Genomic DNA, 23394 nt, shown 5'->3' on the forward strand with positions numbered 1-23394 from the left:
AGATTCTACCCATAAATATAATTTAACATATAAGCAGTCACACACAGGCCCCCAATCCCTTAACAACCCTCTGCCCCACACACTCACTACTGAGGAATGTAATTAGCATGCTAACACTAACAGTGATATGTAGGAGAGAACTGTGGTTAGGTAAAGAGTGGAGAATGAGACAGTAATCAGAGGTAAGTGGAACACATAAATAGCACAGGTTTTAAGTTTTTAGAAGAGCTAAAGATGGCTGGAGGGCAGGATGAAGTGATAGGTACGAAAACTACAACTCACAATCCCTTTATTTTTCCATCAGTTATTTAAAGTTTGTCATTAATGGTTAAAAATCTGTCATCAAATTGTGAAAAATTCCTGCCACAAGTTCCCAGTACCCAAGACGACAATTTAAAATGTCTGTTTTATCCAGCCATCAGTCGAGTATACCAAGAGAGGTAAAAACAAAAGATACAACTACAGAATTGGCTTTTATTTCTAGGTGTAGTAATTAGATACTCTCTGGAACAACAACTTTAAAAAAATAATGGCTACTTTAAAGATAAAATAAAATGTAGCAGTAAGTTTCTGCCTGTCTGACATTTAGTGGATTTAGATGGAAGAGAGCAGAATGATTCCTCTTTAATGGAACAGCTGCTTTTCAGACCACTGCTTTGTGCTTCATTGTAACAAGACGCATTATAAGGGCAATATAGCATCACATTTTATCACAGCGTAGCAGCAGTGTAAGTAAATGAAGGGTATTTTCCATCCTTTTCCACGAATTAGGATTATTAAGGACAGACTACCTAATTCAGAGAGTGAATCTACTAAAAACATCGTGCTAGCTTTAGCATTATAGTGAAATAGTTTTCGCATAACAAAAGTAGCTAAGAGGTTGTATCTTGAGTTGAACTTCTTACCAAGGCCCTGCTTTTCCATCATGTAAACATATTACTAATTTCATTCACCGTTTGCTCTTCCTGTCATATGGAATAATGCTCAGTGAAGTCACTTGTATAGTTTTTGTTGCACATCACCAGTTTTCTTGCATATTTGGTAAAGTATTGCTTCGTTGGAGGTTGTCGAGGTAGCTCCTTTTTAGGTACCAAATTGTCACCAGAGGGTGACACGCGGCGCTCACCCTCAGTGCCCGGGCATGTCTTGTTGTGCGCACTAGGGAACATAAAAGGCATTGCTATATAATAGTATCACAATATTACAGTTTGATATATACAAATCTGGACTAGTATGCGATATGGCTCACATAAAATGAATCTCTTTCACCTCACTAGTTTAAGCATTCAAAGTGTCCTTAGTCACAGCTAACAATTGTAAATGCCATTTGACATGCTGATAACCATTATATGACCTGGGGGTGTTTACCTGCCAGTCTCAGTGTTCGCACAGGAGGTGCTAAAACTAGATTACCCAAAATGGGTGAAACATTCATCAGAATCCACGCTAGGCCTTAGAAAATGTTTCTTCTCTTGCGTGGAACCAGTATTTTTTACCTTTAACCTACAGAGTTTTTTGTTAGTGTATTATGGAAAAACTAAAGAGCCCTTTAGTAAATGGTTTAAACGATTATGCACTTTAATTTAAGATTTAACTGAGGCTTTTATCCTCTATTTGAGAGAAGAAACAGACTGTGTGTGTGTGTGTGTGTGTGTGTGTGTGTGTGTGTGTGTGTGTGTGTGTGTGTGTGTGTGTGTGTGTGTGTGTGTGTGCTGGTTGATTAACTGACAAAGGGAAGCTTCAAAGGATCCAAATGACTCTTTCAGTTCCTCTTGTTAAATCCTAACGTCAGGGCCAAATGTTGTTGGCTGTTTGGGCTGGTGCAGCTGTGGCTGTCAAAAAAACTCCAAATACCAACAATGCACTTTAAAGAAGAGACCTGAAATATTCGTGCATGTCCCTTTTACGTGTTAGTCTAAAGTGTGAGTTTTCAAAACCTAGAACTTATTCTACAATATGACATGTCCTACAGATTAACTAGCACTGATGTGGACCTCTTCACGGGCAACGAGCTGGGACCTTGTGGAGCAGTCCTGCAGCTCACTGTTTTATGGGGTCTGCTAATGTTGAAGGCTATTAGCCCACATTTAGATAAAGTCAATGTTTGCTTTGAGTTTGCTAATGGTGGGGTTTAATGGGGCTGTCTGGACGCTCTCTGCAGGGGCTGACGCTGTGTCGCAGTATTGCTAAGACGCGATGCCTGTTTGTGGAGGGGGTGCAGGAGAAGGAAAGGCAACAGGAGAAGATAAGATAGAAAAGGGCAGTGTGGAAAAAATACTGAGAAAGAAACAGAAATATTTAACAGACAGTTTTGAACTGACTTCATGACTAAATTTGTAATCATTTAAAAATACTGGAAATGTCTTTAGAATAATTGCACACCCCTAATAGCAGTAGTCTAACATAGGGCTGTTCGATATAACGATATATATCGGATGACGATATAAAAACATCTGTCGTTTCATTTTACGCTATCGTTTGTTTCGTGGTGTCGCAAAATAAACTGTTTACGGCAATATTTTTTCATGGTTTTGATGGTCACTATAGTGGCTATATTAGTTTCTTAAAGTTCTCTCTTTCTCTTATATTTAATATAACCACACTACGGACGGACAAGCTAGTTTTTATGCGTTGTGGTTAGCAACAATGACGGTAACAGCATCGCGTGTCCGCTTGCTTATGTTCCACATAAACCTTTCACAATAAAGCTCAAGATCCTGTTGAGACTTTTCAAAATAAACTGAATCACGTGAAAGATGCAGATTATTTATGGATGAGAAGTAAAAAAAGAGCCGCCTTTTTCCCCGCAGCACGCCGTGTAATAAATACTCACAAAGAAAACGGCGGCCGTTACAACTTATGTCTAAAAATGTGTCGTTTCATGCATCGTTTAAAACACTCGACTCCAGCTACATGACGCGCAGCTGGAAACACTTCTCGCAAGTCGAGCTGCCCGAGATTCACAGAATTTACAGAAAATGTTACATTTTTGTGATTTATATCGTTATCGGACGATAGAATTCTTATATCGGGATATGAGATTTTGGTCATATCGCACAGCCTAACATAAAAGGAGGATTAATGAAAGGCTGAGAGTTACAGTTGCTAGTATGATGCTGCAAGGACATAATATGAAGACAAAGTAAGTTTTTGTGAACATTAAATATTATACACATTTCTCTTCTGACCAGCATGTGCAACACATCTGTAATTCCAGAAGCTTTTTAATATTATTTCTTCATTCCCGCTTTATTTATATGCAGTATTTTCCCCCAATTCCCTTTTTTTCAGCTCTCCGTCTTTCCCGGCTTCTCTGTCTCTCCCTTACATGGTGCATTATTGTGTGGCGCCACAGTGCTGTATTGTGGTCTCAGTGGGGTTGGGGTATGTTTGGTCAACGCTACAGCACAGCAGGTCAGAGGGCACCTGGCAGATCAGGGAGGGGTCAGGGAGAGTGTGAGCATCAGTTTATGTACACACACTGTGAATGTGTGTGGCTGTAACGCAGGGTCAGAGAAAGCACATGCTGGCACCAGAGGAGTCTGTAATAACACTGGTGGAACTCCACAGGACAGCACGCATTAGTTTCACTGCATTTTTACATCGTTGTCTCTAGTGTGTGTTCCAAACTTCATCAAGCATGTATTAATAGATTTAATGAGGTAATATAAATTATCCCAAACTTATAACATAGGTTTTAACAATTAAAGACCTCAGTTGTGAAGTGATTATAAGTCAACAAAAATTGCTTACAATGATTGAAATCTATTGTCTTTATTGTTTCCTATTAACTATTTATAAAACATCTGTTTAAATTATGCACTGAATTTAATAAAATTAGTTATATAGCCATAGACAGCAGTGATAATTGTAAGCAAACAGTCTCATAAATGTAATGTCATTAATCTGCTGTGCAGGTGTGAAGTATAAAATGTGTTTTTAGTCTCCAGTAGACCCACGTGGACTTTCTAGATACCAGTTTGTAGTAACTGGAAATGGATAGAAAGTGTTTTTAAGCAGATGAATAGAAAGACACCATAAGCAGTGTGTATTTTAAGAAAACACTCCTGCTGACACCCCATTTTTATCCATCAATATCCCAGTGGAATGATGCTCCAGGTTACTTTGGATCATTATTAGCCTTTACACTTAAAACCTTTTACCATGAACTGTTTTATTTTAAAGGTGAAACAGTAGAAAGTGTTCACAAGAAAGTCTTTGAGTGTCACAGACTTAACTGTATGTACTTTGCTGCCTTTTACATCTCTCTCTGCAGTGTGTCTGTTTTCACTCTCACTTTCTTTCTCTCTCTGGCATTTTAAATCCTTTCTCACTTTCTTTGTCTCTGCTGTTTTCTCGCTCCTTGTCTGCCTTTAAATCAGATCTTTTCAGACCCCTTTTAACCCCCACCTACCATGCACACACACACACACACACACACACACACTTCAGCTGTTGATTCCTGGTGGCATTACAAATGGCATATTGAAAAGTGATCATTGGGACACTTTTTTCCCTTCAGCCTGTCATACTGACGTGAGTTGAAGTTATGCACCACTGTGGGCAGCTGTGAGCTTGTATCTATGTGTGTGTGTTTGTGTTATTTGTGTAATAAACAAAACAACAGGAACCCAACACCAGCCTGACCAGCATTATCACCATTACACCTTTGGTGTCAAATGTGATTGACATGTAATAGACATTTGGCCACACTCTCTTCATTTTGTCAAACATACTGATGACCTTTGACTCTAGGGAGTGGGAACTAATTGCACAGGATGTTAAGGTGGACAGCTTGTCTGTAGCTTTAAATTATAACAACTAAAGATTTCATATTTGGAAGGATTATGAAAGTAAATACCATGCCTACAATAGGAGGAAACGCTACAGTGCTGTTTTTTTTTCCTGAAAGAATCACGATTTCTATAGAAAGTCATTTTTCTGCTGTCTTTTTTTCCTAATTGAATTAAAAAAAATACACCGCAACAAACAGATGAAAACCTCTACATAAGAGGGGACACAAATACTCTATCTTTATCCCCAGTGCCAGCTGTTGCTGTAGAATCCATACGGCAGGGGGATGTGAGCAGCATGTGGGGGTAGAGTTACATCCGAGCCATTTTAGGCATGAAGGGATAAGTTTCATAGAAAATAAAAGGAGTGAAATTGGTGTCCAAAGTGCTCGCAAGATCCTTACACTGTGTGTTACAGCCATTTTAGTACTCGTAGCCAAAGTAGTGAGCATATCCTCTGTTGTTTATTGTCAGTGGTTTAAAAATCAGCAGAAAATTGCATAACTGACATTTCTTGCTTTTTTTCCCAAAATAAGGCAAAACATTGACCAGATCTGTAAAAGATTACAAAAACAGAGTTTGAAAACAGATATTAGTTACACTGAGGCAACTCAGGACATTAATATGCTCCAAGTAACCACATCCTGCTGATTTCTTGCTGAAGGGTCTGCAGAACAGTTAGCTGTGTTAATTATTTCCCACTACATGGCCCTTCATCACACTGGTCAGCTCAGTGCATTATTATCCAAAGGTAATCCCTCTGTTGCACTGGCACCATTATCACACCAGATCACAACGGGCCTATTCTTCTATATGTAATTAACAAAGGTCCTTATGAGCTGCTTTCTGGGATTTAACTGTTGTGTTGTTGGAGCTTTAGGGAAGGCAGTGGGATGTAGTGGAAAATGGAGAATGTGGGGGAAAGGAAAGCGCTCACATAAGAATACAGCGGCACTTCAGTTTAGGTTTGAACATTTAACAGCATCTATTACACACTGAAAATTTAACCTGGGAATTACAGTTTAACTGTCAGCTAATGGACCAGTGGGAGGAAGTTACATTTTCGTTACTTTTTTTCAGCTTGTTGTCCCGATGCAGCCATGTATTTCTGAATAAACAGCTTTTTGTGGTTAAGAACAGTAAGCCTGTTTGCAACATGTCTCGGATCATCGAGTCTCTAATTTGGGCGAGATGGAATAAAAGGACCATAATCCTGCGTCTGTAAAAGAAAGAGAGCTGAGGTTTCTTTTACACCACATATTGATTATGTTTTGAAAAACGTACTTTTGGTGTTTGCCTTTTGGATATTTCCAGATGCTGCTTTACATGCAATGTTAGACCTGTCAGTAATGGAGTATGCTGACAGTGTGTATCGGACTGTCTCTAAAACACATCTTCATCCTCTTACTTTTATATATAATCAACTCTATTTATCATATTAGGGTCTTTTTTTAAACGTCACTATATAATGATTGACAGACTCAACTGGTTCCTCTTGATTCAAGAGGTCAGTATCACTGGTACCAATTTACATTTTGATTATCCTTACTGTCTAAAACAGGTTATCTACTAAGAAGCTCGGGTCAGTTCTTCTATAGAGTTTCTTATGTACTTGATGCTATTTTGATTGACCTGATCAGTGCCACTGAATCCTCCTATGGCAACATTTTGACCACAGTTTTTGAATTTGTCATTGAGAGAATAACAATCAATGTTAATATTGAGACATTACATGTCAGAGGGTTTTCCCTGATAAAACTGTCTTGATAAAAAGCTCACTAGAGACACTCATAACTTTGGAGACACTCATCTGCTACTTCGAGCTACCTATAAGCATGATGCAACATTTCAGAAATGTTATGTACCTGTAGATTAAACCTGCAAGCTGCAAATTATAGAATACAAAAGCTTCAGACTAAACTAGCATAATGACTACTTTTACTTCTTACTGTGCTAGATGAAAATACACGAATGAGTGAGATCCATTTACTTACATTTAAACATCACTAAAATACTGCTACTTGGTCAACTTTATGTTGAGCTTCGCAAGATTAAGATAATGTTAGCTTTTAAGTTTTAACTGGAAAGATGTAAGTGTGGAACATGCATACACCACGGTAGTACTGAGACCACCAGTCTTGTTTCAGTCGTGTTTTATTTATTTATTTATTTATTAACCTTTATTTAACCAGGAAGATCCCATTGAGATTAAAAACCTCTTTTTCAAGGGAGACCTGGCCAAGATAGGCAGCAGCAGATGTCTCACAGTTACAGAAATGACTCAAACACAGGCAGCAACAACACACATGCAACAATAAGTGAAAGAATACAAACAAAATAAAATAAAATTCAAATAAAAATAAAAAATCTGTTAAAATGACAATCAATCTAATTGAAACAGTTGCATGTTATGGACTTGGCCTCAAGGATTCGTAGTTTAGATTTAAAAGCACTTAATGAAATGAATTCAGTCATTTTCCAGTCGTTCTGCAGTTCGTTCCAAGCCGAGGGTGCTAAATGGACAAAAGCTCTTTTACCAAGTTCAGTTCGGGAAAATGGAACAGAAAGCAACAAGTAGCCATGCGGACGAAGAGAATACCGACCAGCATGTTTCATTACAAGCAGGGAACATAGATAAGAAGGCAGCAACCCAAGTATCGCCTTATATAAAACTGTATAAATGAGAGTTCCTCCGACTTACCAAAGCAGGCCGTCCTACCTGAGAGTATAACTCACAGTGGTGAGTCTGAGATTTACGGTTAGTGATGAACCTCAGAGAAGCACGATACACAGAATCAACCATTCGAAGACATTGAGCAGAAGCATTCATATATAGAATATCACCATAATCCAGCACAGGCAAGAATGTTGCAGCAACAAGCCGCTTACAAAGGCTTTAACTTATTTGGGGTAATTTTTTTTTTTTATGGTTTTGGGGGACATTTAGATGTCAGTTGACAAGAAGAGATTAGCAAAAAGAACTATGGCTTAAGCACATGCAATCTCACACAAGCACCTTATCCCCTCTCTCAAACACAAGCAGTGGACTAAGACAGTGACCAGAGCTGAACAAATGGAGTTTAGTCATGGCTGAGGATTGGTGTGGAATGTGGGAGGGGGGCATGAATTTGTGTGTGCATGCATGCATGCGTGTGTGTGTGTGTGTGTGTTATGTGCATGCTTGGAATGTTTAACTCCCCACTCAATGAACCAGAAAACACACAGGTGGAGGAGGAGGTGGAAAGATGTGAGGGAGAGGAGGAAATGCAGGATGATGAAGGAGGGAAAAAGATGAGTGCTGGATCGCTGATCTTCAAAGTGTGATGCTCAAACTGACGAGTACAAAACAAATCCAAATAGAAAGAAAAGACATGTTTATTTAAGTGATAACCAAGTAAGTATTAATTTGATGAGCTTTACTTCTAACTCCACTCTGTCACCTTAACAAAGTAGGCTTCTCACCTTTGGACAAAACACTGCCTGAGTGAGAGTCATTTAACTGCTGACAGGTCTGGACTGCAGTCTGGTCAGTTCACCGCTCAGCCTGTTTTATTATGAAGCCATTGATGTTATGCTATGTGCAGATACGGCACGGTCTTGCCGAAATAACCAAGACTTTCCCTGAAAATCATGTTGCCAGGATGGCAGCATATGTCGCTAAACCATTCAGCACTGACGTTGCCTTCACAGAGTCTTCAATGCATAAGCCTTTGTATTGCATTGACTACAGGTCATTTCTTCAGTTCACCTTTAAATGAACTTGAGTCTGGAAAAAGGTGGCGGGAATCGTTGCTCTTGGATTTTTTGTTTTTTCTTGGCATGGTAGAGTTTTATCTTCTTACATTAGCGATGATGACCAACAATATTTTGTAATGGAAATGATGAAATACCCAAATTCTCTTTTTATGTTTTATGACAAATCGCTCTGAAATCACTGAATTGTCTAAATCTTCATCCTTTCACAACGTGGGGAGCTATAAGCTATTTTTATGACTATTGCTCTCTTTCTTGCGCCCTCGCTTATCCCTCGTCTCTTGTTTTTATAGTTATGTCAATATGGATGGCTCCCTTAGAGTAAATAGTCTGCTTTCTACCACTGAAATCAGGTGCTTAACACAGGTGGTACCGCGCGTGTGTGTGTGTGTGTGTGTGTGTGTGTGTGTGTGTGTGTGTGTGTGTGTGTGTGTATGCATTCGTTATCACTCGCTGTTAATGAGTAACAGTGTCTGCCTCCAGAATGTTGATAAATGCCAGGTCGAGGACATCGCTTTGCTTTACACACATTCACCCAAATGTGCACCTAATCAAGCGTGTTAACTATTTCTTATCTTACGTCAACTATGTCTTGGCTTATCTGTAAGGCGTAACACAAAAAGACACACAAGATACAGATGTATATATTTACAGTGGCTATTTTACAGAGATTTGTAGACTATAAATGAATGTTTTTTGCCACGTACTGTACGTGTAAATAGTGTTCCTTTTGTTGGTGCCTGGGTCGTTGCAAAGTTATGTTCACAGTGACTGTAACCTGACTGTGACTAAATAAGTAAATTGACCCCAGCCTTGGATTCCTTGCATACAATCAGACCACCTGCTCTCCTGTTCTGTTGGGGAAAAGGCTTTGCAGCCTAATGAATGTTTGTTTGAGTTCAGTACTGAAGGTTGGAGTGAAATGATCTGAAACTTTTGAACAGTTGTTTTCTTTTTAAGTCAATGTTACATTTATTAAAACCAAATAAATGTTTGTTTTGAATCAGGATGAAAGTGAGCTGAGTGTGCCATCATATTCAGGCTCAGCACATCTCTGTGTTTTACTTTGCACCATGCACTGGCCAGCCAGGAATGGTGGTAATACTTTTTACTCTATTTGAGTAGTTAAAGTATTCAAGCAGACAGTATTTCTTACTCACTGGAATACTGGAGCAGGCTGTTATTGAGCTGACAACCTTCTGATTAGGAGATATTGAACTTTGAAGGCATAAAAATACACACACTAAACTAGAAGTTTGTGGCCTTTAACCTTCGTTGAGGCCTAGCATCTATTGTTTAGTGTTTAGATATGACATGCATAAACTGTGTAAACAAACCTTATCAGGCTACGTGGATGTTTTGGAGACCCTGTCGTCACAGGAGATAGACACGGTATCTTAATGTACTTCCTGTCTTCTTTTTATCTCCAGCAATTCAAAGACAGAAGTGACGGAGGGGCATAGTTTTGTGCATTCGTGAGCAACTACACGATCACCTTCCAACAAGTCAGGACTGCAAGATTTCTCCAGCACTGTCAATCTTTACCTTTTCTTTTTTCCTTTTTAACTCACAGGTTGCGAAGAAAATACAGGGTTACAGAGGCTAAAGTATATTCTCTCACAGTTTTACCCCAGGTAGTCATTAAAATGTCAGTTGCACGTCCAGTCTGCAGCTTAGTTGTAAATCCTCAAATGTTAGCAGGTAGCTGTTTATGTGGATTATTTGCTTTCTGTTCATCCTTCCATGGCTTCATCCCTTAACTCTGCGCGAGTGGTGCCTCTCCGCTGGCTTTCACACAGTGCTTTTCTTTTTTTTCTTCTAACTTACTGTACTTTTCTTCACTTCCCTGAGTCTGCAGTTATGTAGTTAGCCCACAGTATTCCTGCACACCCACTCTCACAAGTGCATACTGTGCATGATGTGGTTTTCATAAAGCCCTTTATAAGCTTTAAAAGAATGCTCAAGGTTTAAAGTGCTCTCAGGTTCTTGTTGGTTTGCAGAACTTTACAGTCATGTTTCCTCCAAAGGCCTCTTATACCATTTTTTCCATGTTCAAGTATCTTCTGTCTTTTCTCTATGAGTTCAAACTACTCCACTGTTTATATTTCAACAGACCAGAATTTCAATGGTTGCTTAAACATTTCTTATGAATGTAACTTTTTGTATATATTAATGTTGTCAGAAACACAGACCTGGTTGCTTTACATGTGAGAAATCACGTATTGAAGACCGGGAGGAGACGCAGGGCGTCACAAGCTAGTTTACTCACAGTACCAAGCCTGGATAAACGGGAGGGTTGGAAGGTCATACTTTGTCAAATTTGTGCCAAATCAAACATGCCGATCCATCCGCTGTGGCGATCCCTTGAAAAATAAAGGAGCAGTTGAAAATATCTTGCAGGGCATACCTAATATACTTACTGCATTTACCTTTAGGTCAGTAAGGTCCATGTAAAAACGCTAAACTGTGGAATTTTAATATGTTTTTCAAGATTTTGGCCTGAAGTTAGGCAATAATGTGTTACTCATACAATGCTGTATAGTTACAAATGAAGACATATGTTCATTTCTGAATTACATATGCGTAAGGTTCAGAAACTAGGAGCCTTAGATTACACGCAGCTGCACCAGTGAGCCGTCTGAAGAGTGACAACCTTTTTAATAACCTGATCAGCATTCATTTTCTCACAGCTGCATAATGTAAAACAAAGTGAAAATGTATTACTATTAAACTCTAAACCTAAGTAAAGTAAAATAATAGCTTTCATACCTCTCTCCTGGGTGGGGTGTGTCATTATAAATGAGTCATATCTTTTTCTCCAGCAAATGTTTTCCTCTTAACGGAGCATGAACCCGAAAAGAAGCGGTCGGTGGTAGATTTCACACCTTGCACAAGTGGTTTCAGATCATTTATCTGAAATTTGAACATTGATCATATTGATCGTTGTTTCTGGAAGGAAGTCCATAATTATGTGGTAACCGTGAAGAGTTTTCATGTTCAGCGGGATTGTTGGGTATAGTTTTGAGGGTTTATTTCTTCACAAAGGTTAGGGCAAATCTTTAACCTCAAGTTTTCCCTTGTTTTTGTAATTGAGCAACTTGTTTGGTAAGTTTCTTCTAAGTGATAGCCTTGATTCTTACTTTTGATTATGGAGGAGCTTTCCTCCAGGGAAAGGCAGACAGGTGCAGTCGAGAGAAGAGAGGAAAGCCGGAACAAAATAACTAGCTATTAGAAAGGCTATAGTGAAAGAGCACAAAGAGAAGGACAGATCAGAGACTGTAAAAAGAGAAAGAAAGTGCGAACATGTAGGAGAAAATAAATCATGTCTCTCTGAAAGGTCTGACGGTATAATTTAACTGTAAAATCTATTATAAAAGCAAAATGATTGATTGTGCGTGTGTGTGTGTGCGCTCGGGAACTGATGGTGTGAGTCGCGGAGGGGATCAAGTTGCTGAACAAACCACTCAGCAGATTCCTCAAAGTTTTTCTGTCCGCTGTGTGTTTTTCTTTTGTGTGTGTGTGCGTGAGAGAGCGAGAGAGAGACAAGTGTATGCTTTTGGTTTACGTAAAGTGTGTGACTGTATGTGTGTCGTGCAGCCCGCAGTGTTGTGCCAGCCTCAGGCACACAGTTAACTGTCAGGATGGGGTAACAAGCAGCAGCTGACCTGCTGATGGAGTGGAAGTGAATGGGTCAGAACAAGAAGAAAGCGTCTGTGTGAGAAAGCTCCTGAAATACACAAATGATTGTACACTTTGTGCTCTGCAGTTTCTGCCTCAATTAACATAAGATCAACTTATTTTATGTTTGTGCGTTTGTGTCAGTGAAAAAGAAGGAAGAGGATAAGTGAGATTTCAGTTTTTTGTGAGTTAATTCTGTCCAATAAGCTGCCTGAAAGGCTAAATGTGGCCTTACGCAAAAAGAAGTCCTGTTGGTTTATAATCAGTTTAGAAACTATGGATGTGATAATGGAATATGGCTTATAAACAATAACAGCAAGGTTTCTCCAAAGGCATAAATAGCACACTTGTGAGTATTGGTGTAATTTAAGCCTGAGAACAGACAAATTGTCACTGAAGCGTACTGCAGGAAAGTACACATAGAGTTTGGTTTTTAAAATCTTAAGTTTTACTACAGTACAGGGCAGAACTAAACACGTAAATGTTACTTTTCAAACATACCTGGTAATAACAATGAGCTCCTGAGGATTCGTTTGTGTTGCAGCGTTCCAAACTTTTGAGACACACAATATTTTACAGATGCACACACATGCTCACACACCTCTACCTTGATCGGTACATCAGCGCTGTGTCCCGCTGTCAAGAGCTCTCCATGAAAAGCATTCCTCGGCTCTCCCCTCTCGCCCCAGTCTCGCTTGCCTGCCAACAACAACGTTGTGTTGGACTCTGCAAACCCATCTGACTCAAAGACCATTGGAACGTTAGGGGCAATAAAAGACCAGAACTCTCAATCAAAAACATAAAGGTTCAGCCCCAGCGACCGCATTCTGCCAAAATATACAACACAACAAAAAATGACCAAATTAGCGCTTTAAAAAAAGTCATGTTTGAATGCTGCTCCTCTACTTCTGATGATATTTTGCAGCTCTTATTTTGCCATGCTAGTTACGCTATAGATAGTATTTTTACCATGCTAAGAAAATTTGTAATTTTTAAATTCTTATGTGAAATGCATTCGTGAGTTTGATTTGAATAAACAGCACAGCACTGGCAATCATCACCGAATTTCTGCAAATGCAAAATAGAGAACCAGACAAAACACATTAGAACTGCGAGTTAATTTGTCACTGTGTCATATCACAAAATGTTAGCGTGAGAAAACACAGACGTGTATTCGTGGTATTTGGCACCCAGAGCCAGAAAAACAGTCTGTTTGTACTTGAGTGTAACAACTAATGCAATTTGCATTAATTTTGCTAATAAGTGTCCAATTTTAGAGCGAATATAGAATAATGGACATGGGGCCAAACCAGGTGAGTTTACTCGACCTTCTGTGGGGCACGGCCGGTTACATCATGGCTAACTAGCCAGAGAAGAACTACAAGACAAACATACAAGACTATTATATCGACTGAGGCCATTTTTTGGGATCCTTGCAATGCTCAGATCTTGCTCTAGTATATAAATTTAAATGTAGTCACAAGGCAGTGTGATGATGTCATAATGTCATGCATAATACATGTTTTGTCGAGCAAACTTGCACGTCATTGTCATAAAATTAAAGTCATATGATGCATTTCTAAGTTTGTACTTTTAAAATGTGTAATTTTAGCCCATAGGTAGATGGTGGCTCGGCAATATGATGGTGTCATAATATGTATTATACATGAGAACCTCCACCTCTCTATATGCCCAGCTTGGACAGTGGAGATTTGGAGTATTAGAGTAAGATACTGTTGAATTAATAACTCACAGCGTGTCTTTTATCATGTCTTCCTTCTCTCACCCCAACCGGTCACGGCAGATGGCCCCGCCCCTCCCTGAGCCTGATTCTGCTGGAGGTTTCTTCCTGTTGAAAGGGAGTTTTTCCTTCCCACTGTCGCCAAACTGCTTGCTCATAGGGGGTCATATGATTGTTGGGTTTTTCTCTGTATTTATTATTGTAGGGTCTACCTTACAATATAAAGGTCCTAGAGGCAACCGTTGTTGTGATTTGGCGCTGTCTAAATAAAACTGAACTGCACTGGATTCAAATGAGTCAGTATAGTGCCACAGTACATATGCTATTGGATAATTGGGTGTAGTTGGTGAAAGAGAGTTTATTCGTGACATAGCTTCTGCTAAAAAAAAATAAATGCTTGTAGCATATTAAGGTACTACTCTAAGTATTTGTTTACAGTAACTACAGTACAGTAACTAATATTCCCCATATTGTCTGAATATAAGGTCATCGTTTGGTGAGGGTAGTTTAGGATTTACTAAAGAACTGATGATTATACTGCTATAGTCCGTCTAAACAGCCAAACCTGCCCAGGAATTCTGTTGATAGTGTAAACTTACATAAAATAAATCCAGAATAAATTTACTGATTTTATCTTGAGAAGTAAGAGCTTAAAGTGATGAAGCTAATGTGCATGAAAGTATGTGTTTGCTCCAAATACAGACTAATTCATCATCCAGGTTGGAACTTGAGCTTCGCATTTGCCGTTGTTTTGGGAGTAACTGCTGAAAGAACAGAATGTACAGTATGAACTAATTTTTTCTTTATTTGGCCTTCAGACTTTCTCCATCAGTCCATGCAGAGATCGTGCAGCTCTGAGCAGGAAGCTTCTGTCCCTGCAGGAATAGCATGCGTCTGACGTGGGCTATATTTTCCTGTAGTTAAGCTGCAGAATACCCAACGTGCATATTCAGTCTGTCTACATACTCCGTACTGTATAACCATAGGGCAGACAGAGAGGGGGTGAGCATTTGTTTATGCATATGTGGGCACAAACAAACTATCTTCAAGGAGCTTTAAATTATTGTGGGAAGTCAGTTGTGGGCAAGAGAAGCCCATTTTAAAGCCCTGCAATTTTCTCAAAGATGCCAACTACCCAAAAAGATAAGACAGTAATGCTCAGGCACTCTGAAATTCATAATTACTGTAATTGACTATATACAATGTTAAGAAAAAGTTTGTAAATGGGATCTGTGAGTATGACCTGGTCTTCACAGTGATTGGATGTAAACTGTGGTCCAGTCTTTATCTAAATGACAAATGAGCCTGTGACCCCAAGTTCAGGTTAAGTGGTGGTCCTACAGACAGCCTACAGATAACTTTGCAGACTATAATCTATATGTTTACTGTCACCAGGGGGTAGTGTCACAAACAACCAGTCTGTGTGCTGCGCTTGCTTATGTCCATCAGCCAGCGGCAAAGAAGAGCAAAGTTATAACAAATAAAGCGCTAAAGTAAAACTAGGTGTTAAAAAAAATGCAGCCTCCATCTGTGCTTCTTACGCAGTATTTTATGTTTTTAGTGCTTTTCCAATTTGTGTTGAACTCCGCTGTTATTCGGGTCCCTATTCTGGGCCACTTTTCAACATACACACAGCCTCGTCCACATCGAGCATCTTTCTAGTCACCGCTCTGCCTGGCCTGTCTACAGTGTTGCTGACTGATGAAAAGTAAAGTCTGTCTGTTTCCAATTTACATCAATATTTAGGCTTACTATCCAACTGCTTTACTCAACTACACTGGGCTTCAGCTGGCAGACAACCACAGTGACCTAATGCTATAAAATACCTTGATAAAGCTGATTTTTTTCAGCTTTTCTGACCCATAGGCAACAATGCATTCCCAAATTATGATGCTTCCTGTTCAGTATTTTTTCATTAGGATGGTGTCAGTGTGCAGGAATCTTTTACACTTTGTGTTTACATCAGTCCGTGTAAACATCAGGTGTGTAGTGAAGTTTCTTTAATTGGAAAATAGCTGCTTTTCTATCTCATTAAAAGTGTGCGTTCATTTAAGATGAATTCTTTGTGCACATCGCAGATGACTCATTACTAAATTCTGCATTCATAGACAGTTTGTCTAACTGTGAAGTGATAAATATCTACCACCCATTAAAGTTACTTTATGCAAAGCAAATGTTTCTTGTCGGAGTCTTCCAGGACCTCTTTTTTATGAGCCGTGGTTCAATTTAGCAGATGTTTCTTGTCAATGTGAAATAAAATTGTGTTTTTTGTAAATCAACACATCTCTAACCCACACCTCCAGTATTATTCGAGTGACTGGACTTGGACTGGATGGTTAGTCACTCCTGACCCCAGTTAGCATTCGTTGGTGTCGTAATTCAAGACAAATATGCATTATATTTATTTAAATTCACATGCTTTTCTTCCTGTTGAAGGTTATGTTTTGGGTTTTTTTTATATTATATTTTTGTAAACCTACTTTCAGCTGCGTATTTACCATTTACTTAATAGGAGCCTCATGTGCAGAAGTACATAGACAACCTGAACTGCGTCTCGTGAAAAAGAAGGAAAGATTTATTTTTTTTACTTGCTTTAGTTTCACCCCCAAGAGACAGATTTAAAAAGACTTTTCTGTGGTCAAAGACCTGGGAGCAGGGGAGGAGGAGGAGGAAAAGAGGCTGCTGTTCGTGTGTTCCCATCACTGGGGAGAGAGAGAGTGGGAAGGAAGAAAATTTAGAGGTAGAGGAGGAAGATGTAGAAGAGGTTAACTGTCGAAAGTTGAGAGGTTTGGATAGAGGTCCTGTTCCTGTGATACCCTGGGGACGAAATTGAGGAAGTGTGCGTATGTGTATGCGTGTGCGCACGCAAATGTGAAAAAGCCAGGAGAGGGAGAAAAAGAAAAGAGTCTGCAGTGAACGAAGAGGACGGCGTGAATGAGTGTGCTGAAAGAGGAAAAGAGTGAGCAAAGTGGAGTGGCAGAAAGGAAAAGAGTGATGTCAGGGGAAATGAAAATGAAGGGAGGGGGTTACGGACAAGAAAAAAGATTGGTAGTGGAGTAGTTTAGAGGTAAGGGGAATAAGATTACAATCTTAGAGGAAGAAAAAAGATAGAAATAAATAAATAAATACAAAGGAGAATTAGGATTGTGTGGCAGTAATACCACCAATCAAAAGAGGTAAATGTGTGCAAGAAAAAGAAAGATGGGAAAATATTTCAGACACACTAAGTAAAGAAAAAATGGATTTTATGTGTGTTCAGAGAGATATATATCAGAAGAAAATAACAAAAGCAGACCAAGAGATCCAGCGATATGTAACCACATTACCAGGAAAGAAAAGAATAGATGTATAGGGTAGGAAAAGGAGAAAGAGTGAACTCTCGGGCCCCTAATGAGAAAGCCATACAGATGAACGAACACATTCCCTTATCCAGGAATGATGAGTTTGGAGGAGAGCAGGCTCCTCTGAATACCTGTATGACTAATGTCTTTTTCACACATTTCACTTCCATCCATCCATCACTGTGTCCACATCCTGTTTCCATGTTTAAATAACAGCCCTCCTTGTTAGCACAAGCTAGGAACTACTGTAACGGTTCCCCCATTTTTATAACTCTCTTCTCACCTCTTTAGGATTTTTTTCTTCATCTTGTTCATCTCCTACTTCTGCAGCTGCACAGTGAAGGAATGAATCTAGTTCCAGCTTAGCCTTTTTAAGGGTTTTTTTTGTTTTTGTTTATATATTTAAACAAATCTGGTGTTGCATTCCATAACCCATAATCTGCTCTCACTCTCCACACACAAAGCCCCACCCCCAGAGTCAGCGACTAAACCAGGCCTAGCTCACTTATGCATCTTCCTCAATGCTCCAAACTACATTTAGCAACATTTTTAGCCCCACGAGGTGTTGCTTTTGTACCACAGGCACACCTCTGAACATGCAAACTCCACACAGAAAGACCCCAGCATGATGGTGGAATTGAACTCAGAACCTTCTTGCTGTGCAGCAACAGTGCTAACCACCGTGCTGCCCCTACACTGCTGAAATGACTGAATTCAGACTGAACTGAACAGTGACAATGTCATCTTAGTTCAGTAACTGTTTAATTGTACCCAGAGCTTTAAAAAAAGATAAATATAAATAAGAACAGCTTCACTGGGAATTTGGCTTTTATGGAATCACGTCTAGGTGTGGGCAATGAGAAAAGAGACAAGTAAACAGACGCCTGGAGATGGACATGTTTATTAGCCTTAGCACTTTCTGGAAAGACTTTAGCAACATGCAGGAAGAGCGTATATTTTGAAACAGGGTAAGGAAACTATGTTTTTGTGGTGTATTTCAATCAGTGTGTTTTAATAAAAGTGCTTGTGACATCTCATGGTTTTCACTTGGCACACTTAGTAGAAAATAAAGAGATATAGATTGTGTAATGCCACTCAGCCTAAAAATACAGTCATATGATTTATGCATGTCATGCGCGCCAATGCTCCACGGCTGGACAATGATGTATTTTCTTAATGTTCAAAAACCCAATTTAATTTTGGGATTGCCCCGCACTTAATAATCTGTTGTGGCTCTCGTCGCTCCTGTTTCTCACGCCAGCCACACAGAAGTGAAAAACTGGAATGCCAGCTGTGATAAAACTAGTCAATCTTTCACTGTTCTTAGTGGATCGCTACTATAATGATTACCCCTAAAACCTTTTCTGATTGCACTTAAAACAGTCTGCACTTCTTTGCCTTTTCTTCTTCACTCTCAACCCCCCACACCAGGCTACTCCTTTTCTCCCTTGCACAAAAAATCAACTACGACCTCTAACACAATCACAAGCCAACCAAAAAACAGCATAAGAAGAAGTTCCCGACAGCCAACCAATCATTTTTTGACAAGCACACATTTAAGCAGTATCAAAGGGGGCAATGAATTAAACGCACCTGAAATGTTTGAACTGTATCTGGCCACATCGATTTGATAAACGTCTGTCAGGCGCGCTGTTTTCATGGACCGCCGTTTGTCCTTTCTTTCACATGTTTAACCTACAGGACGTGACCTGAAGTTAGTTGTTTAAGGGTGGATTTTCTTGCAATTGCCTTTTGTTGTTTGCTGGGAAATTGTTTGCTACATGGTGGCCTACTGTGTGTTTTTATTGCTATATTTAGAGAGTATTGTTTTAACCTAAAGGGAGTAATGCAAGGTCAAACAGAGATGCTCAGAAACGAGTTAACTCCCACGCCACTCCTGCTTCCACCTCTCTGTGTTTCTGTTTGTCTTTCTTTGTATGCCTGTCCTATTCACTCGTATTTCATTCCCTTTCTCTTCGCAGACTTACTCCCTTAAATTCCATACTCCCTTATTCCCTTATTCATTTCCTCCTCGCTTCTCCTCTTACCTTCCCTCTTTCCTTCCTCTGTTTCTCCCCCCCTCTCTTTGTTCTGTCCCCTCCATTTCTCTCCATCATTTCCTCCCACCTTTCCAATTCAATCAGGCTACTTTAATCCCTTTTGTTTTCCTAGTGTGCTATTTCACAGTAGAGCGGCTACCGAGCGGTCAAGGTCATGCCTGGCTTCGTGTCAGTGTGGCATATCAAATGATATTAAACTTACTAATTGGCTTTGTGTTTGCTTCCAATGGATGCTTTTAAGACTGTAAATTTACCAAGGAGTAAACTTACTTCTTGAACTTCCTGGAATAATTAGATTGTATTTTGTATTTAAGTTATAATCTAACTTATGAGCTTGTCAAACAACAAATTTGTTCAAAACTGTAGTATTTTGTCTTTTTCTTGGAGGGGTCAGAATGATCCATTTTCTCGTAGATCAAGTTGCACACTCTTCATTCATGCCCAGTATACTAATATACTAATTATTCAGGTCTTACATAACCAGGCTGAATTTACTGCTGATGCTACTACCGGTACTAAAGTTTTCATTTTTCTTCTACCCTCAAGGTCCCCCCAGGGTGTCAGAGCGGGTGAACCATCGGCAGAGCGCACGTCTGGGTCGCACGGTTAAGCTGCCCTGCCCTGTGGAGGGTGACCCCCCTCCCCTCATCATGTGGACCAAAGATGGCCGCAACATCCACAGGGGCTGGACACGGTTCAGGGTGTCACAGCACGCTCTGCGTATTAAGGAGGTGGAGATGGACGATGCAGGAACTTACATCTGTAAGGCCACCAATGGGTTTGGCAGCGTAAATGTCAACTACACACTTATTGTGATAGGTAAGTGTTTGGTGCATGAGACATCAATGTGAACCTTTGGATGAATTACGTAGTAGAACTGTTTGAGCACGAAATGAATCATTTTGTGCTTCAAGTAAATGGTAAATGTAAAATTGAGTTGCACCAGTGCAGGCGATGCAAACTGTTAGTCCGGAGGCATGGAAATTCCTCATCTGTGTGTGCGTCTCAATGTTAATGCCACTATAAAAGAGGCTTTGTTGTGCCATGTTTCTTTTTCCTATACAATGCCCAGAAGGCTGTATTGTTGTTAGTGTCTGGGTGGGTGAGCTGTTATGTGGAGGCAGTAGTCTGTGACTCCTCTGACAACCTTGTTGCACAAATACAAGTGTGTATTTTATTTTATGTACATGGACTCAAATAACCACTTCCCTCAACTCTTATCCATGTAAACAAAATACCTGTTGGAGGGACAGTGTGTCAGCGTACATTTACACATGCAAGCCTCTGTCTTTGCCTGCTCGTGTGTCTGGGTCTGTGTGCCGGTGAACCTCCACACCCGTCTGTGTGCGCGCGCGCTTCATTCCACGAGTTTGTGCACATGCCACCCGATTTTGTGTGTGTCTCTGTGTGTGCGTGCGCGCGTGTGTGTGTGTGTGTGTGTCAGGTTTCAGTCAGTAGAGTGGATGCCAGCAGAGTGATTAAGGCTGCATAGCGTTCCAGAGAATCTGACTAAAGCTGTACTCTCTATACTGCGTCGGCACTTCAAAGACTGGGTTGAGTGAAATGCTCCGATGCAAATTCATTCATTCGGTGTTTTAAAAGGACAAAAGTATATCTTCAATTTGAAATTAAGTCATGCACCAAAGTTAACAGGAGCCAGGTTGAAATCTTAGACAACACAACACTCGCAGAAAACCTAATGATGCAGCGTTTTATCTATCAATGAATATGAAGATTTTCTTCCTATAGATACAGCATAGATTTTATTATCATTGAAATGACAGGTCTGAATTTCGGTTATAGTGTCAACAATACAGTTTCAGTCCCAGTTTTCCATAAATTTGCATATTGCCGGTCGAAAATATCCTTTTATTTTCCTGTAATTATTATCGGTATGCATTCAAAGCTGCATCGGTCTTGACCTGAACTTCAAAGGCAAGCTGGCATACAGAGGGCGGGGGCGGTGGTGGAAGGGTTGGGGGGCAACAGCTGCTGCTGAGGTCATCCAGGCAAGCAGCTGCTGCCCCCTTCTCCCCTCCCTCATTCACTGTCCCTTTCACTCACTTCACATATGCACACACACGTTCATGCTATGCACAGTTAATTGGGCAAATGTATGTATATTATGTGTTTGTCAGTCTCACTGGTAATGAGAACCAATCCTGTGAATTACAACATCAAAACTTGAGAATAGGATCCTTTCCACTTAAAGCAAAGTAAACTGTGCAAAAGTAGACAGTCATACAATATATTGACTTTCAAGCTCATTAGAGCAGCAAGGATTGGCTTGAGAGTTTTGCATGCATGTACATGTACATGTAATTAATTAAAAATCCAAGCAGGGTAATGTAACTTGTATGTTTCCAATAGAAAATGATCGTGGCTTGCAGACTCTGGAAACTGTTTTCGTAGCTGGATCAATCTACATTGGTAAGGATGCTCAGAGCATGGAGCAGTAGTTGTTGTAATACCTTACTCTGTGGACCTTTACCTGTTTCTCTGTTTGATGTACTTTGCTGCTCTGCTAAGGGTTCTCTCACTGTTTCGCTTCCTTGCTTCCACCACACGTCCCCTTCGCTTTCATCTCCCCTCCTTACCTGTGTGGTCCTGTGTTAATTATCTTATGACCGGTCTGTTTCACAGTAATGAGCCCACACCTGCATCTTATTGTATTTCCCTCTCAATTTCTAACCAAGAGTATCATTTAACACCTTTTTCTTATTAGCACCCAATATCAGCGCTCATTCCTCCTTCCCCCAGTCAGCTGGCTCATTTTCCTCCAACCACGTTTAATTTGTACCAATATTTTCACAGTTTCCTATTTTCCCCAGATGTTTTAGCATTCGATTGCCGTAAAACACCCACTGTACTCCGCCTCAGTGGTTGGAAGGCATGGAGAGGCATTTTGTGAAGGCAGGCTTTTGTTGATGTGGGGAAATTGGAAGATTCTTTGAAGGGTTAGTTCTTTTATTGTGTGTAGGTTGGAAAATGTTTGTAAGTAAAATGTGTGCGTGTGTTTGTGTGAGTGTGTGGTTGTTTATTTGAGGACTTTTGCATGCGCGTATGTTCATGCGTCGTTGTGAGAAGATTTATTGGACCACCAATAAAGTGAAACCAAAAAAGATTTTTTTTCTGCTCTACAAACCACAGTGACCTTCAAAAAAACTGAAAAGGCGAGGCAAGCTTCTCTTTCGTACTCCCGCAGTCTTTTCGTGGAGTTTCTTCTCTTTTGTTCTCCCTTATTCGCTTTTCTTTAACTTTGTCTTTTCATATTGTGAATTTTTTTTTCTTTTACTAGAGCAATGAATTATAGAACATTTATAGCTTAAACCAGATGCGATGACAATGAAAGCATGTCTGGAGCAGAATTGGGAAACTGTGCATAAAAAGGACGGAAGGAAATGGCTTGGAGTCGTGTGTGTGTGCGTGCATGCTTGCATTTAGGCGTGCTTTCAGTGCATGTGCGCATAAAAATGCGGTTTTGAGTTTTAATGAGCACGTGCGTGTGTGTCAGTGTGCATATGCAGGTCTGTTCGCAAGTGGGTGACATGATGATTTGTGGTGATTTAAGAGCTCAACCATAGCAGCTGACATCTGTTCATAATTGGAGAACAAAGCGCAAAGACAGGCAGAGAAAGATATCAAACCTCGACCTAACGTATGTTTGAATAAATACGGTTGTACATGATTTATGTTCATCAAGCCGTGGCTACGTAATGAAGACTGAAGCAAGACAAATCACAACATTAAACATGACAAATGGCAAAAACCAAAGCAGGACTATGAAGAAAATTGATTTAGAAAATTATTGTTTCTTCAATAACATCTGGTGATTTAATGCCAGGATTAGCCCACTAATAGCAGTGAACTCCTGACATCACACAGCTCCGCCCTGTTTGTCATGAAACTTTAATGTGGTACTGCACACCAAATAAATGGTTTCACATCGTTGCCTGAGACTGCTTGTTTCCTGGTAGGCCTGCACTTCTTTGACAGCAAATCCAGCTCGTTTTTGCACGTTCAGTCTT

The 23394-nt window shown here is 39.9% G+C and overlaps 1 protein-coding gene across 2 annotated transcripts in view; it reads left to right on the top strand.

Moving 5' to 3' along the window:
* The window catches only part of fgfrl1a (fibroblast growth factor receptor like 1a), a 66789-nt gene that overhangs the window by 6238 nt on the left and 37157 nt on the right, over nt 1–23394 (top strand). Inside the window, exons 3-4 of one of the 2 annotated variants that reach the window (XM_082550409.1) lie at nt 19913–20185; nt 21737–21796. In XM_082550409.1, coding sequence (XP_082406535.1) covers nt 19913–20185; nt 21737–21796 — 333 coding nt within the window. The remainder of the gene's footprint in view (nt 1–19912; nt 20186–21736; nt 21797–23394) is intronic. The other variant, XM_082550410.1, reaches the window with a different exon arrangement.

Source organism: Aulonocara stuartgranti (genome assembly GCF_965226115.1).
Source record: "Aulonocara stuartgranti genome assembly, chromosome: 2".
NCBI classification, from domain to species: Eukaryota; Metazoa; Chordata; class Actinopteri; order Cichliformes; family Cichlidae; genus Aulonocara; species Aulonocara stuartgranti.